Source organism: Xiphophorus couchianus, chromosome 24 (assembly GCF_001444195.1).
Source record: "Xiphophorus couchianus chromosome 24, X_couchianus-1.0, whole genome shotgun sequence".
Classification (NCBI taxonomy): domain Eukaryota; kingdom Metazoa; phylum Chordata; class Actinopteri; order Cyprinodontiformes; family Poeciliidae; genus Xiphophorus; species Xiphophorus couchianus.
In genome coordinates, this window is record NC_040251.1 from 6291480 (window position 1) to 6305764 (window position 14285).

Here is a 14285-nt window from a genome sequence, read left to right on the forward strand (position 1 = left end):
AGCAGCTTCACAAATCTTTCTGATAAACATCACATTAAAACAAACCTTTATCTTTGCTTTTTTCTGTTCTTCCTCTTTCTTTTCTCCCTCCCTGAAGGATAAGTCCGTTTTTGAGACACTGTTTTGCAAACTTATCTTACTTTAGCTGAGGTTTGGACGCTCTGCTCATGGTACCGGCGGTACCTACCGCGGCCACCAGGGGGCCCTATTTATGTTTTTACTTTTTATCAATAAAATAATGATTTCTACATACATTATCAAATATATATTTTTGTTCAAACAAATCACTTCATAATAAAATTGTGTGTTTTTATTATATTGATATAGAAATCGTTGGTTAAAAAAAAGAAGAAGAAGAAAATCAGCTCCACTGAGGGGCCTCTGCGGCCCTGGGCCCTAAACGGCTGCATAGTTTGCTTATGCCTTGGGCCGGCCCTGCTTGTGGGTCCTTTAGCCACTCGCCATTCAGGGATTAAGAAAACCAAAAAGACGTAAATATTTTACTCCCTTTGTCAAGAAAAAAAAGAGAAAATTTCAATATTTTAATGTTTATTTTTCCTTTTTTACTTTGACATGATTTTTAAAGTCAAGAGAAAAACTAAATTTGGTGAAACTCCAACATGTTCTTTGTTTCTCATCAGTTTCTGTTCCCATCAGATTGTGATGCTTTTTAAACATCTTTTCCTGCTTCAGGCTGGTTCTGGTTCTGTTAGCGGCTCAGATAAGGACGGGTCGTTTCAGGGTTGGTTTGGGTCGCTTTGTTTTGTTAATAAATGAAATCATTTTTCATCAAACTGCTTTTGTTTTTTCTCAACATTATTTTCTAGACTGGAGCAGATTAATAAGCGGTTTGAGTAAAAACGTTGAAGGTGGTTAAAATTTAGAAACTTTTGATTAAACTATAAATCTGTTGAGATGTTTTGATCAAAATTAGTTTTTGTAACCAAAATAGATCCACAGGCTTAGTTCAGGGTTTTAGTGGATCTGTGTCCCGGCTGGACGTGAAGCCCAGTTAAACCCGGACCACCGGGCCGCCGGCAGCTGCCGCTGCTTCCCAGAATAACCCCGGGCTCCTCTGGCGTCTCTCTGCGGTTCTGCTGGACTTAGTGTCCCCAACCCGCCTCATGGACCGGACCGGACCGGACCGGACCGGAGCGACACTAACTCCGCTGGAGCGTCAGGAATCCCGGGATTCTGCTCCGTCCGGCATTCCGGTCCAAATGACTGCGGTCCGGACCGGTTAGAGCCAGAGAAGAAGAAGTCCAAAACCGAACCAGAATGGCGTCTCCAGCTGTAAGTTGATGACGTCATGATGAAGCAACTGTAGGAGCCATATATACATTTTTGGAGCTTAATACAAAATGTTATTTTGTGTTTATGTGAGTTAAATTTTTTACTCTGTTATTTAAATAAAAGATAAGCGTCTGTAATTGTATTGTGTTTGATCTTATGACATGGTGCCTTTTGATTGGTTAGTGACTAATTAGTTTATGAAAGATGAAAGTACTAGCTCTTTGTAGAAGTCTGGCACCTTCAGAGTAACACAGTCTTTTGACCGTCACTTTCTGTTTTGAATCTGTTTGTCATTTTTATTTTCTTTTAAATTCAGTAAAGACTTAAAATGACCGTCGGATTCAAGACTAGTGGGAGCTTACCGCCCTTACAGCAACCTTTAATGGTCCAAACAGCAGGAAGTTCTGATGGAAACTAAAAACTCAGATCATATTTCTCATGTTTTTGCTTCTGTTCTTTGGTTCCCTGTTAAATCCAGAACAGAAAATAACATAAAACCCTTAAAGCTGCTGCAGTTTGTTACTTTTTTTTTTAAAAAAGTGTTTATTTTACGTATTTGTTAAAACTGTCAGCATGTTGAAACATTTTATTAGGAGACATTTCATCTGTGAAAAGATGAAATGTCTTCCTCCCTGAGATATCACTGAACCAGAGCCAGGAGGAGGAGCTTAGCGCTGTTCATCATCCTCATGTACTCGCTGCTAAATGTGTTCATAGTGGAGAAACAACTCACCATTACAGAAAAAAAAGATCCGCCTTCATCAGTGGCTATGCTAACTAGCCTTAGCATCTACAAGAGGAAAAGATGCAACAGTAGGAGGGTTGCGCAGCGCCACAGATAGTGATTGACAGCACTAAGACCCGCCCCCTGGCTCTGATTGGCTGTTTCTACTTGCACAGGGAGAAGGCAGAGGAGCTCAAGTTTTCCACCGAATCGTTCTCATGACATAAAGACAATTTGAACAAATATGTAAAAAATATATTTTTTATAAAAGTTAATGACCGACTCCATCAGAGAGCTGATTGGTCCAGATGTTCCACAAACCTTTTCCCATCACAGCCAAAAGGTCAAGCGGAGAAAACTGAGGCATTAAATTAAAACTGTAAAGAATTATGTCTACAGACATTTACTTTGAACTCTTCAATAATAATGGGACAATATTTTAATAATATAAACCGGGTCTGACAGAGCTGCTGTGTTAATAAATAAATGTTTCAGAAGATTTTCTCTGTGAAAATTGTGATTCTTCTCTTTCCAGCCGTTCTGTTGTAGTGACTGCAGAACAAGCCCCAGGCATCATCCCTCCACCACCGTGCCCAACTGTCCTCAGCTGCTTGTGCTGGAAGCTAACGCTGCCGCCATTTTGTTTCAGAAGAGAAACTCAGTAAAAACTCAGAGCAGTTTTATTAGACAGAAAACGGATTTTATTTCAACATGATCTGATCTAAAGCCACAACTTCCCTTTCCCTTTTCCTCACAGAACTTCAGCGTCTTTTAGTTTCTACATTAAAACAAACAGATTTTAGTTTAATAATGTTCAGTATTCTTCCACTCAGACCGAACAGAACCTCCTTCAGTGTCTGGACCGGGTCGGACCTTCAGCCTCCTGAAGATCCTTTAATGCATCAGAATAATTTATGACATAAAAACTAAAAGCAGCACAAACTGAAGCACAAACTGTTCAATCTGCTGCTAATCTTAACAACTCAGCAGGTTTTAGGCTACAGAGGGTCACATCAGAGCAGTGTGTGTGTGTGTGTGTGTGTGTGTGTGTGTGTTGCTCCAGCAGCAGCATCAGTCCAGCTGGATGCTGATCAGTCTCTCTAGGATTTGTAGATCTGATGGTTTCCTCCGGCGGCGCTCGGCGGCACGGCGCCGCTCGCTCCAGCCTGGACGTCCACGAAGCCCATCCTCTGCTTCCTCTTCCTCTGCTCCGTCATCTGCACACACACAGGAAGTCCACACGTCACTCCTCCAGGTGACCCGACTACTTCCTGCCTGCTGCTCAGGTGGATGAACCTGGAGGTTCAACGTCTGGTTTAACCAACAGATCATTCATATTTGTCTCCAGGATATTCTGCATCCTGGTCCTAATGTCCTTATATGTTTAGTTTAGTTTAGTTTATTTCAGACAAACCTTTCACCGACAGTGTAAACGACACAAAGTACATAATATATTTCTTTTAAAAAAGAAAAAAAAACACACAAAAAAAACACATCACATCGGTGATTATGAGTCTGAAAAGGAGTATGCTGAAGTATAACTTATGTAATCATACCGCTTTTCCAGCTGTAATTTATCACAGTATTTTCAATGTCCGATATCCTTTCTGACAAAGGAAATAATAAGTATAATAAGATTTCCTCAGCTAGATGAAAATAGTGCATACACACACATACACATCTGTACACATGCATATATATATTTTTTCATATACAAACATATATACGTACATACACCCATATACACGCCCATCTGCTTATAGACAAAATACACTGTTATTTTCATACCTTTATATATTTACCCACACCTGCGCCGACATGCCACCTACTTGATGACATCATACCTAAAGTTTTGGTTCCCAACCAGGATTATCCCCCTTGTTCTTCCTTATAACTTTGAATAATAGCTGCCTTGAGACCTTTCTTAAAATGTCTCATACTTGGACTTTGCTTCAGCTCTTTAGAGAGTTTATTCCAGATCCTCACACCAACCCCCGAAATGCACAATGTTTTCATTGTTGTACGAGCCTTCAAAGTTCTGAAGTTAAGGTTTTCTCTATAGTCATATCCCCCACTCTATCGGAATATAATTGTTGAATCTTTTCTGGCAATATTTTATTTCTGACTTTAAACATAATCTGTGCAGTTTGAAACTCTACTAAATCAGTGAATTTCAATAAATAAGAATCTATAAATAGATTGTGGGTATGACAGTAAAAATCAACCTTATGAACTAAACGAATGGCTCTTTTTTGTAATGTGCATAATGGTTGTAGTAACGTTCTGTAAGTGTTGCCCCAAATTTCCACACAGTAACTTAGGTAAGGTAAAATAAGTGAGCAGTACAGAATGTATAAGGCAGAGGAGTTTAAAGTTTAAATATGGGCATGAGTTCATTAAGGTTATGGCGCTGGTTGTAAACAGTCAAAAATAACAGCAATAATTTGGGTTATTTAGGCTGTTAAAAGATAAAAAATGTGGTTAATATTTCAAAGTCATATTTTCACCATGTCATTAATTAATTTATAAAGGTCACAGTTTTACATTAAACAATTATCAAACAAAACATTTAGCTAGCAAGAAAAATAGTTTGAAGCTAAATATTTAACTGCACGCTATTTGGTTAGCTAGTTAAATATTCACTTTGATGCTGAATATTTTCTTTGAATATTAATAAATGGTTAAAAAGCTAAATATTTAGCTCCACACTAATTAGCCAGCTAGCTAGCTAAATATTTAGCTAGCGAGCGAGCTAGCTAAATATTTAGCTAGCGAGCGAGCTAGCTAAATGAGCTGAGCATGTGTGGAGGACTGGTGGTTAATTTCACAGCCTGTCCTGTTTCAGCCTCGGCGCCTCTGCAGGTGGAGTAGAACCAGCAACCCGGTACCTGCTCCTTCAGCTCATTCAGCTGGCCCGTCAGCGTCGTCACCACCTTCATGGTCAACGCCAGCTTGTCCTGCAGCATCCGCATCTCGTTCTGCTCCCCGTCGCCGTCGGTTACCACCAGGGACATGGCCTGCATCCGTGGGAACCAGTCCAGGTTGTTGTTCTGGGACAGACAGGGAGACGGTGAGGCCGCCGGGTCGGGTCGGTTCTGTTCGGGTGGGTTCTGGTCGGGTCCGGCTCCATACCTTGATCATGTGGGCCACATAGCTCTCAGGACCCGTGTAATCCGTCTGGTTCTTCTCCCGGACCAGAACGATGAAGTACAGGTAGTTCCAGATGTTGTGCTCCAGCTTGATGTGCTCCTCGAACGAAACCGTCTTGTTGTCAAACTTATCTCTCTCCAGACCTGCAGGGGACAGACACGGCTCAGCGAAGCCAGAACCGGGTCAGAACCGGGTCAGAACCGCTACGCACCGCAGATGAAGCATGTGGTCTTCAGGATCTCCTCCTTCTTCTGCTTCTCGCTCCGCAGGTCGGCGAACGTGTCGATGATGACGCCGAAGATGAGGTTGAGGACGATGATGATGACGACGAAGTAGAAGAGCAGGTCGTAGACGACACGCGCCGGGAACAGCGGCTCCTGCACACAGGTCCGGTCCCACATTACTGACAGAACCTCGAGTAAACAAAACCGGTCCAGGACCGGGTTCTGCTACAGTCTTAATGTCTGCAGAACCTCATTAATGATCCGGTCATATAAACCGACTGGACTGACGTCTGCAGATCCAATAAAACAGCAGAAACTCCAGGTTTTATAAATAAATCATCTGTTCTACTTTCTGGTGCAGATATTTGAACTTTGACCTCACGTTTTTGGATGGTTTACGGAGAACGTCTCCCACTCCTCCCCCGTTTCTCAAGCCGTGATTCAGGACGGTGACGATGCACATGAGCAGCGTATCGCAGGCCCGCTCCGTGCTGGGCTCCCCTGGAAACCAGGAGCAACGTAGGGTTAAACTCCACTTCCTGCTGTTAACTCCGCCCCCCGGGGGTTAGCACCACCCCTGCTGTTAACTCCGCCCCCCGGGAGATTGCTCCACCCCTACCGTTAACCCCGCCCCCGGGGGTTAGCTCCACCCCTGCTGTTAACTCCGCCCGTTACCTTTAGTTGTTGTAAAAATAATATAAATATCAAACATAACTTAAAAGAAATTTGACTTCCTGATTTAGCACCTTGGAATTGGGCCCCTGTCTCTTTAAGAACCCAACTCTCTCTGAAAGTCCACCTCCAGGAAGTCATCCCAACATGGCTCCTCTATTAACCCGTAAAGGTTTTTACCAGCGTTACTCTGAGCAGCAGCTCGGAGCGGCTCCGGATCAGAACCTCTGCAGCTCCTACCTTCCTCCTCCGCCACCGTCTCCACGCTCGTCTCAGCGGTGCAGCTGACTCCGTCTGTGGAGCACGACTTGAGGAAGTCCTGGGCTGCCTCGGTGTGCTGAGGGTCTGCTGACAGCTGCAGCAGCGGATCCACCTCCATGATGAAATCCTCCTTCAGGAACAGGAAGCCCAGGATGGAGAAGAGGTAGACCAGGATGAGGGCGAGCAGCGCCGTCAGCAGGATGGAGCGCCCGTTCCGGGTCACGCTCTTGATCACGTTGAACAGCGTCTCCTCCCGGTAGATCAGGTCAAACAGCTGGACACACACACATCATCATCATCATCATCAGGGTCTGCAGAACCTGGAGGACTGAACGCGGCCGTACCAGGATGCTGTAGAAGAGCTCATGGACGAAGAGGCCCAGGGTGGAGGTGAGGACGTAGGCCAGGTGGTACAGGAACTCCACATCCATCACCATGGCTTTGTAGCCCATGATGAAGGTCCCGTTGTTCCCCACAAAGCTCACCACAAACACCACCTTATTGATCAGCTGGACACACACACACACACACACACACACACACACACACACACACACACACACACACTTTGCATTATTTTGTAAATAATGAGACATTAATGCAAAGTTGGCACTTTTAATGTACTTTCAATGCAACTTTTAGAGCAACTTTGCATTAAAAATGTGGTTATTTACCACATTCATTCAGACTCCTTCATGTTTATGACGGTGTCATGTCAGTCTTACACACCCGTCAAATAAAGTGCTACCCTGGATTTTATTCAGTAATTTGAAAGAAAATCTGTCTGATTAAACCGAATCTGCTAATCCACTGATACTGAAGCTGATTTTTCACTTTGTGCTTTAGCGTTTTGCTAACTTTGAAAACGTTCCGTGTGCTAGCTAAATAACAATAGTATCAACGTGGCTGAATTTAGCATTAGCTTCTGCTAACTACCATGTTGGTCTACCTCGCTAGCATTAGCAAAACAAATGTTTATGGTTAGCACTTTAGAGCTAGCGCAGCTAACTTCTCAGCTGGCGCTGCCCGTCACTGCTGAGCTGCGTCTTACGTTGAGCGATCCGAGCAGGATGAGCGTGTTTCCGATGCCCAGGTGGTAGATGGACCTGAGGATCAGCGCCAGCGTGAGCGGCTGCAGGCCGTACTGCTTGGAGAACAAGCCCAGGACGGAGAGCCCGGTCAGGATCCAGAACAGCATCAGCAGCATGGAGTCATCGATCGCTCCTAAACAGGAAGAGAATGGACCAATCAGAGGGAGTTTCAGAGCTCTGATGGTTCCTGAATCCTCAGCCTGATGAAAACTGATGTCTAAAAGTGAAGGGAACAAAAACATTCAACTAGAAGTGACCAAAGATCCACCCACACACCCTGGCCAGAGTCGTAGGGGTAGAAGAAGGCGATGATGAGGTTGATGAAGACGGCCAGGTTGAAGGAGATGGTTCCCCACAGAGTCATCCTCCTGGAGAACCAGTACAGAACCGGCATGCCTGCAACAGACCGGACACACGCTCAGAGCTGAAAAACATCCGGGATGTTACCGGCTGGCGCTCTGCTCTCACTCCTCAGCTTCTTCTGCCACTCCATCTCTCCGTGCAGGAACGACGTCTGCTCAAAGAAGTGCGTGACCTTTGACCCCTGCTCGTCCTGCTCCGTGGTGTTGAAAACTCGGAGCTTTGACTCCTCGGTGAGAAACTCGCAGATGGGATGAACAGGAAACACAATCTGCTCCATGCTGCGGTCCTCACGCACAATCTGGAGAAATGAAGTAGGGATGACAGGAAGAGCTGGAGAAATTTCAAATTAAAAGACCTGAAACATTTAGAGGGGCGTTTTATTTTGTGAAAGTATTTTTCAAAAGTTCTTCAGATGAAGAACTTCATCATCAGCTTGATGACAAAGTTTGGGCTGATAAAGGACCTCGATCTGAGACGTGAGCTGGTCGTAGTAGTCCAGAGGATCCTGATCCACGACCTCAGCTGGAGCCGAAGACTTCAACATCTGGGACAGAGGACGGCTCTGGAGGGTCAGCTGAGGGGGAGAACGGTTGGATGAATGGCTGGATGGTTGGATGGTTGGTCAGATGTATAGTTGGAGGAACAGTTGAACGGTTCCCCCAACCATACAAAGATGTAGAGTTGGTTGGATGGTTGGTTGGATGTTTGGTTGGACGGTTACCATGGAGGAGATGCCCTCCTCGCCCTCCTTGCTGTTCTTGGGCGGCTTCAGGAGGTTCTGCAGAACTTTGTTGTGTCTCGCCAGCTGCCAATCAGAACCCAGTATCAGAACAAACAGCTGGTCCAATAGAATTGCATCAGAGGAGTCCAGCAACCAATCAGGAGGCTGCGTGTCGTCACCTGCTGGGCCAGGATGTAGATGTTGTGTCCCACCTCCCGCGGCGACACCTCCACCTCCACCTGCTCCTCCTCACACTCGCTCTCCTGCTGGTACGCCTTCTTGATCACATCCACCTGCAGACACGCAGCGTGAGACCGGGCCGGGTCAGAACCGGGTCAGAACCTGGATCCGGCCCTCACCAGCTCCCTCGGTCGCAGGTTGAACAGGATCCTCTCGGCGTTCTCGTTGTCATGACGACTCTCCATCAGCGCCAGCAGCAGCTTGGAGGCGTTGTCCTGGCAACAGAAACAGAAACATCTGCAGCAGAAAACCCAAACATTCAACCAGGAGAGATCAGCCAATCAGAGCTGAGGATGAAGCAGCTGCTCGGTGCTGCCCTCTGGAGGCAAACATCTGTAACTACACCGCTTTGAATGCACTTCATCTGAGGTTCAATTTAAAATCCAACAGAAACCAAAGCTGGGAGGAAAAGAACCAGAACTAAAATCCAAGAGAAATAAAAAGATCTTTGAAGGATGGAACCAGTCAAACCGAAAATGTGGAACAGAAAGGCAGAAAACAAAGATTTCCAGCCAACGTTGGTGTTTTATAATACAGTAAAACTTAATTATCACAAGTCTTCAGGGATAAATTTGATTCAGACAAACATGAATTATTTAGTTCATCATAAGGAAGGAACCTGAAATAATTCCTGTATAACAGCAAGTCTAAGCTATATTTAGTAAATAAGTGCCTTGAAGTAACATAAGTTGTAATTTGGTGATTTATAATAAATATGTTCAAACTGAATATGATTCCAGTAAATGAGATTATTTCATCATTTGCATCAAGTGTCACATAATTGTCTACATTTGTAGGTTTAGGTCACATTTATTAGTTTTGAAAATCTTTTTTTCTTTGTTTCCTTTTCCTACATATGGAGGACAAAACCTGCCAAAATGATATATTTAATAAGCTGGAAAGTTTTCACTTTTTCTGTTTGGATGATGTATTTGGCACATTGATTATCTTACCAAGCCATTTATTTTATTTCTATATTTATTGCCAGTTTTGGCAGGGTCAGTCCTCCGTACCTGCACATGTAAACGTCTCAGGTGTTGCACAGTTAAAACCTACAGACTTGTCATATTTTTTAAACTGAGGGCATTTCTAAAAGGTAGGAGTGATTTTTGTGAGAAATCCCAACCTGAAACCGATCAGATCGGATCGGAGAGGTTAACGTGGGTAAATATTGATTTGTGATCTGCAGTCACTGCCGACCAGTTCAGGTGAGAGCAGCCGACCCGCTGTACCTTCAGCTGCAGAACCATCTCCACCCGGTACCGACACAGCGGGCTGATGTCGTTCAGGATCAGCGCCGTGATGATGTCGATGCCGTTGGACTCGTGAGTCACGATACACGTCTGAAAAACACAGAAATCCACGACGGGATCAGTTTCTGAGCCTTATGACCGTCTGGCGGTGGAGTACTGGACTATAGGCTCGCCGGACCGCTCACAGTAAAAAGGCTTTGTGGTCGAACGGACCCTGTCCCTTAAGACCAGTGAAGCTAAAGAAAACATGAAATGTGTTGGCCAGGGTTTGGAACCGATAAAGAAGGCTGGACTGGGACGGCTACAGCAGCTTCTGAACTGACCTCCACAAAGACTTTGTTTAAAGAACAAGGACTGTTCTGAAACTTTGGGTCTGACTGTGTGTTGGAGCACCTGGTTCTCCTGGCAGGGGCCCTGGCAGTACTCTGTGAGCGTCTCCAGGGTCTGGATGATCAGGTGGACGTTTGATTCGTTGATGTAGAGGCCCAGCAGGCCCAGCCCGCCGGTGGTGCTTCCACACATGATGTCCAGGAACTGCAGCGTCTCACACACCAGGTTGTAGTTGGTTTTATTGTTCTGGCAACGCAGAAAGTTCTGGGAACACAAAATCATCAAGACATGAGCTGGCTCATCTCTAACACTGTGATTCTTCTAACCACCACCAGGTGGTGCTGTGGTGACCTGGACCGGCTACAGCAGCTGATCATCTGGACCTTGAGTAACTAGAAACAGTCCAGAACATCTTGTGACCCAACCGGACCAGCTGGAGAACCAGAGGAGAACCAACCGGACCTGAGCAGCGGGTTGAACCCGACCCAGGCTGGAAACAGGAACCGACCCGTTGATCCGGTTCTTATTGGTTAACTTGAACCAGCTTACAGATTCCTGCTGTTTGTTGGTTGTCTAGTCACTATTGGGACTAGACAACCAACACTTACTGGTGAACTGGTCTGGTTTGTTAACTAACTGCAGCTACAGTTGGCTAGTTAGCATTGACTAACCTGCAGCTGGTTGTTAGCTACAGTTGGCTAGTTAGCATTGACTAACCTGCAGCTGGTTGTTAGCTACAGTTGGCTAGTTAGCATTGACTAACCTGCAGCTGGTTGTTAGCTACAGTTGGCTAGTTAGCATTGACTAACCTGCAGCTGGTTGTTAGCTACAGTTGGCTAGTTAGCATTGACTAACCTGCAGCTGGTTGTTAGCTACAGTTGGCTAGTTAGCATTGACTAACCTGCAGCTGGTTGTTAGCTACAGTTGGCTAGTTAGCATTGACTAACCTGCAGGTTGTTGTTGTGGTTCTCACACAGCAGCTGCAGGAACCTCAGGATGGGCTTCATGATGGTGACCGCTGGTCCCATCTCCGCCTCCACCTCCCGCTGCTCCTCTGCCTGCTGGGTCGGCATGGCGGCGGCGGCCGTTACCGGGGCGATGCCTTGACCGTGAACCATCAGAGGAAGTCCTCCTGAACCAGGGAGAGCCAGTGATGGGGAACCACGTTATCAGAACATCCATCAGTAACCGTGAGTAACTAAACCTGAACCCTGGTTGCTAACCCACTACTACCACCACCTAGCTAACCTCTGACCTCAAACTATCAGACATCGTTTAAACCCGCTCACCGGCCTCCAGCTCCTTCTCGTTGGCCTTGTGCGTCATTTCACCAACGTTTACAGAAACCGTCGCCTTAATGTCCATCTGAGCTTCTTTCATCCGGTCATGAAGAACCTTGAAGAACTTCTCCGACTTGTTGTCGCCCATCATCAGTTTGTAGAAGGAGTTCTGCAGACAAACAGAAGTTTTTATTCATTGATTTTGCTTGATTTTTGCACAACGGCCATCTGGTCCCGGTGAACTCTGCCGTCTCTGCAGATCCAGGTGTGCTACCTGGATCTCCGTGTTGCCTCCCTCCAGCAGACAGATGGCCAGCTGGATGCTCTCCTGGAAGATCTTGTCGTTCTTGGAGCTCATCACCAGGTCAGTGAACAGCTTCGTTCCTCCTTCCCGGTCCAGACGGCACTGGATGGCCGCCACCGCTGCCCAGTCGCGCTCCTGTTCGCCACCTGGCCCACAAACACATCATGAAGTTACTCAGTCAGTCTGAGGAGAACTTTGGTTTCACCTGCTCAGCCTTTTTCTCCCAGAATGGGTCAAAGTTAAAACATTAAAGAGTTTTGTGTGAAAACAAATGAAGTCAACAGTTTATTGTTTGTGCAGGTTACACAGATCAATCTGTAGCTCTTTGGAGTCCCACAGGGCTGAGTATTCGGCCCACTGATCTACTCACTAATAGTTTTCTTTCCATTTAACCAACATCTGATGAGAAGAGGAACGGCTCTCATTGCGAACAGTAATTAAATAAAGTCATGTCTGTGAGGAAATGAACAGGATGACGAACCGCTGCAGCAGAGCGAGAAGACAGAGAGGCTTTGGGTCCGATTAGCATCAGTTAGCATCTCAGCTCTGGTTTCATTTCAGTGAATCCTGCAGGACCGACCCGCCCTGATCCACCACTTACCTTTTAAATAATTATGTTCTTTTTATAGACATATCTTTTTATTTATATTTAATTATTTTTTTCAAAATGTAACAATTTCATTGATTTAGTTTTTCACAATTTAATAATCTTATTTAGTTATTTTTATTTCTTTTGTTTTACTTAAATAATTTTTTTAGAAACATTTGTTACTGAATCTTAAAGTCCTGAGGAGGTGGATGAATGAAAGGTCAACTTTAAGGTCACTGTGTTCATATTTTACATCAAATCAGAATAAAAAAACGTCTGGATGAAAAATCTCTTGAAACAAAAATAAAATCTGAAAATAAATATTAATATTATCTTAATTTTATACAATATTAAAGTAAAAAACAACAACAAATGTTTGAATAATGAAATCAAACTAGCATTTTTTCTGAATTAAGACTTTAGTCTAATTTGTCCTAGATGGTTTTTTAAGGCTTTTATTGTGAAGGAGCAACAGGAAGTGTTAGCATCCCGCTAGCAGCAGCAGCAGCTCCCAGTCGTACCTGCGGCTCCCAGTTCAGCCAGGTCGTTCTTCTGGTTGCTCTTCCTGTTGGAGAACAGGTAGTTCTGCAGCAGAACTTTGCGCAGCATCATTCCCTGAATCAAACCGGGTCAGAAACAAACACAAAAAGGATTTAGTGTCATTTTTAACCAGTGGATATTAATCTGTTTTAAACATATTTTTGCTCAGAAGAAGCATCAGAATCACAGAGACTGAGCCTCAGGTTGACCTCTGACCTTCTCATCAAAGTCCAGGGTCCTGATGAGCATCTCCTGCAGCGTCCTCAGCACTTTGATGCACAGCTTCTCCTCTGCGGACATCAGCGCCTTGGTGTGCTGGATCAGCCTGCAGAGCAGACACAGCAGTGAACACCATTTCCCAGCATGCCTCTGGCAGCAGTCACTCAGACCCGGCCCACCTACTTGGAGATGAAGCCGCCGGACTCGCAGCGCTGCCGCGCGTCGCTTCCCTCCAGGAACAGCAGCTCCGGCTGGTGCAGGACGTCCACCAGCACCGACAGCTCCGAGTTCACCAGCGGCTTCAGCCGCTCCTCCAGGGTGTTGATGATGTCCTGGGGACGAGACAGGGGACGTCAGAGAGGACGAGATGGGGGACGTTATTAGAGAGGACGGGGGACATTATAGAGGACGAGACGGGAGACGATATTAGAGAGGACATCCACCGCAGCGTCCACCATGGCTTGCGGCGGCGTACCTGCAGCTTCTCGATGATGTTCTTGTAGTCGTAGGGGACGGGTCTGGCGCTGCGGGTCGGCGTCTTGTAGGCGGAGCGGTTCAGGGTGTTGACGGCCGAGCTGGACAACACGTTGTTGATCAGCGCCTCCAGCTCCAGAGGGAGAGAGATGGAGCGGTTCTTAGCTGAAGACGCCCAGAGGAAAACAGAAAACTGTTTTTAGGCCTTAAAGACATTTTGTCCAGAAATGCAGAAAGTTTATTTTCGTCTCTCCTGGTGCATAGATATAATATTACATATTATATCTGTCATGGAGAAACAGAGGCTTAATGATCGGCTCAGAATGTTTATGTTTGATGTTTGGCTGCATCTTGACATCAAGTGAGGCTGAGTCAGCAGTGGAGAAGTAAGGAATACTGCCACCTGCAGGTGGGAGTCAACATTGAAACCTGATTGTTTTGGATCATTTTTGAGGAGAAAAAATGCAGGAATGTGTCGATTTTCCATGAATTTTGTGAAAAACTGGATGGACTCAAAGAAGGGTTTAAAAATATGATATGTTCAATTTAAGGAGGAT

General features: G+C 45.3%; 1 protein-coding gene across 1 annotated transcript in view; it reads right to left on the reverse strand.

Moving 5' to 3' along the window:
- Nucleotides 1–2695: 2695 nt before the first annotated feature.
- itpr3 (inositol 1,4,5-trisphosphate receptor, type 3) overlaps nucleotides 2696–14285 on the reverse strand; it is a 48427-nt gene continuing 36837 nt past the window's right edge. The window contains exons 37-59 of the mRNA XM_028011526.1: nucleotides 13730–13893; nucleotides 13438–13586; nucleotides 13252–13360; nucleotides 13017–13110; nucleotides 11877–12052; nucleotides 11612–11771; nucleotides 11270–11454; nucleotides 10386–10586; nucleotides 9972–10082; nucleotides 8859–8954; nucleotides 8679–8792; nucleotides 8500–8583; nucleotides 8242–8352; nucleotides 7884–8076; nucleotides 7692–7811; nucleotides 7376–7548; nucleotides 6669–6833; nucleotides 6304–6598; nucleotides 5774–5892; nucleotides 5379–5544; nucleotides 5150–5310; nucleotides 4906–5067; nucleotides 2696–3234 (exon numbers count right to left, since the gene is read on the reverse strand). Of these exons, the coding sequence (XP_027867327.1) occupies nucleotides 3118–3234; nucleotides 4906–5067; nucleotides 5150–5310; nucleotides 5379–5544; nucleotides 5774–5892; nucleotides 6304–6598; nucleotides 6669–6833; nucleotides 7376–7548; nucleotides 7692–7811; nucleotides 7884–8076; nucleotides 8242–8352; nucleotides 8500–8583; nucleotides 8679–8792; nucleotides 8859–8954; nucleotides 9972–10082; nucleotides 10386–10586; nucleotides 11270–11454; nucleotides 11612–11771; nucleotides 11877–12052; nucleotides 13017–13110; nucleotides 13252–13360; nucleotides 13438–13586; nucleotides 13730–13893 (3425 nt within the window). The 3' untranslated portion in view covers nucleotides 2696–3117. The remainder of the gene's footprint in view (nucleotides 3235–4905; nucleotides 5068–5149; nucleotides 5311–5378; nucleotides 5545–5773; nucleotides 5893–6303; nucleotides 6599–6668; nucleotides 6834–7375; nucleotides 7549–7691; nucleotides 7812–7883; nucleotides 8077–8241; nucleotides 8353–8499; nucleotides 8584–8678; nucleotides 8793–8858; nucleotides 8955–9971; nucleotides 10083–10385; nucleotides 10587–11269; nucleotides 11455–11611; nucleotides 11772–11876; nucleotides 12053–13016; nucleotides 13111–13251; nucleotides 13361–13437; nucleotides 13587–13729; nucleotides 13894–14285) is intronic.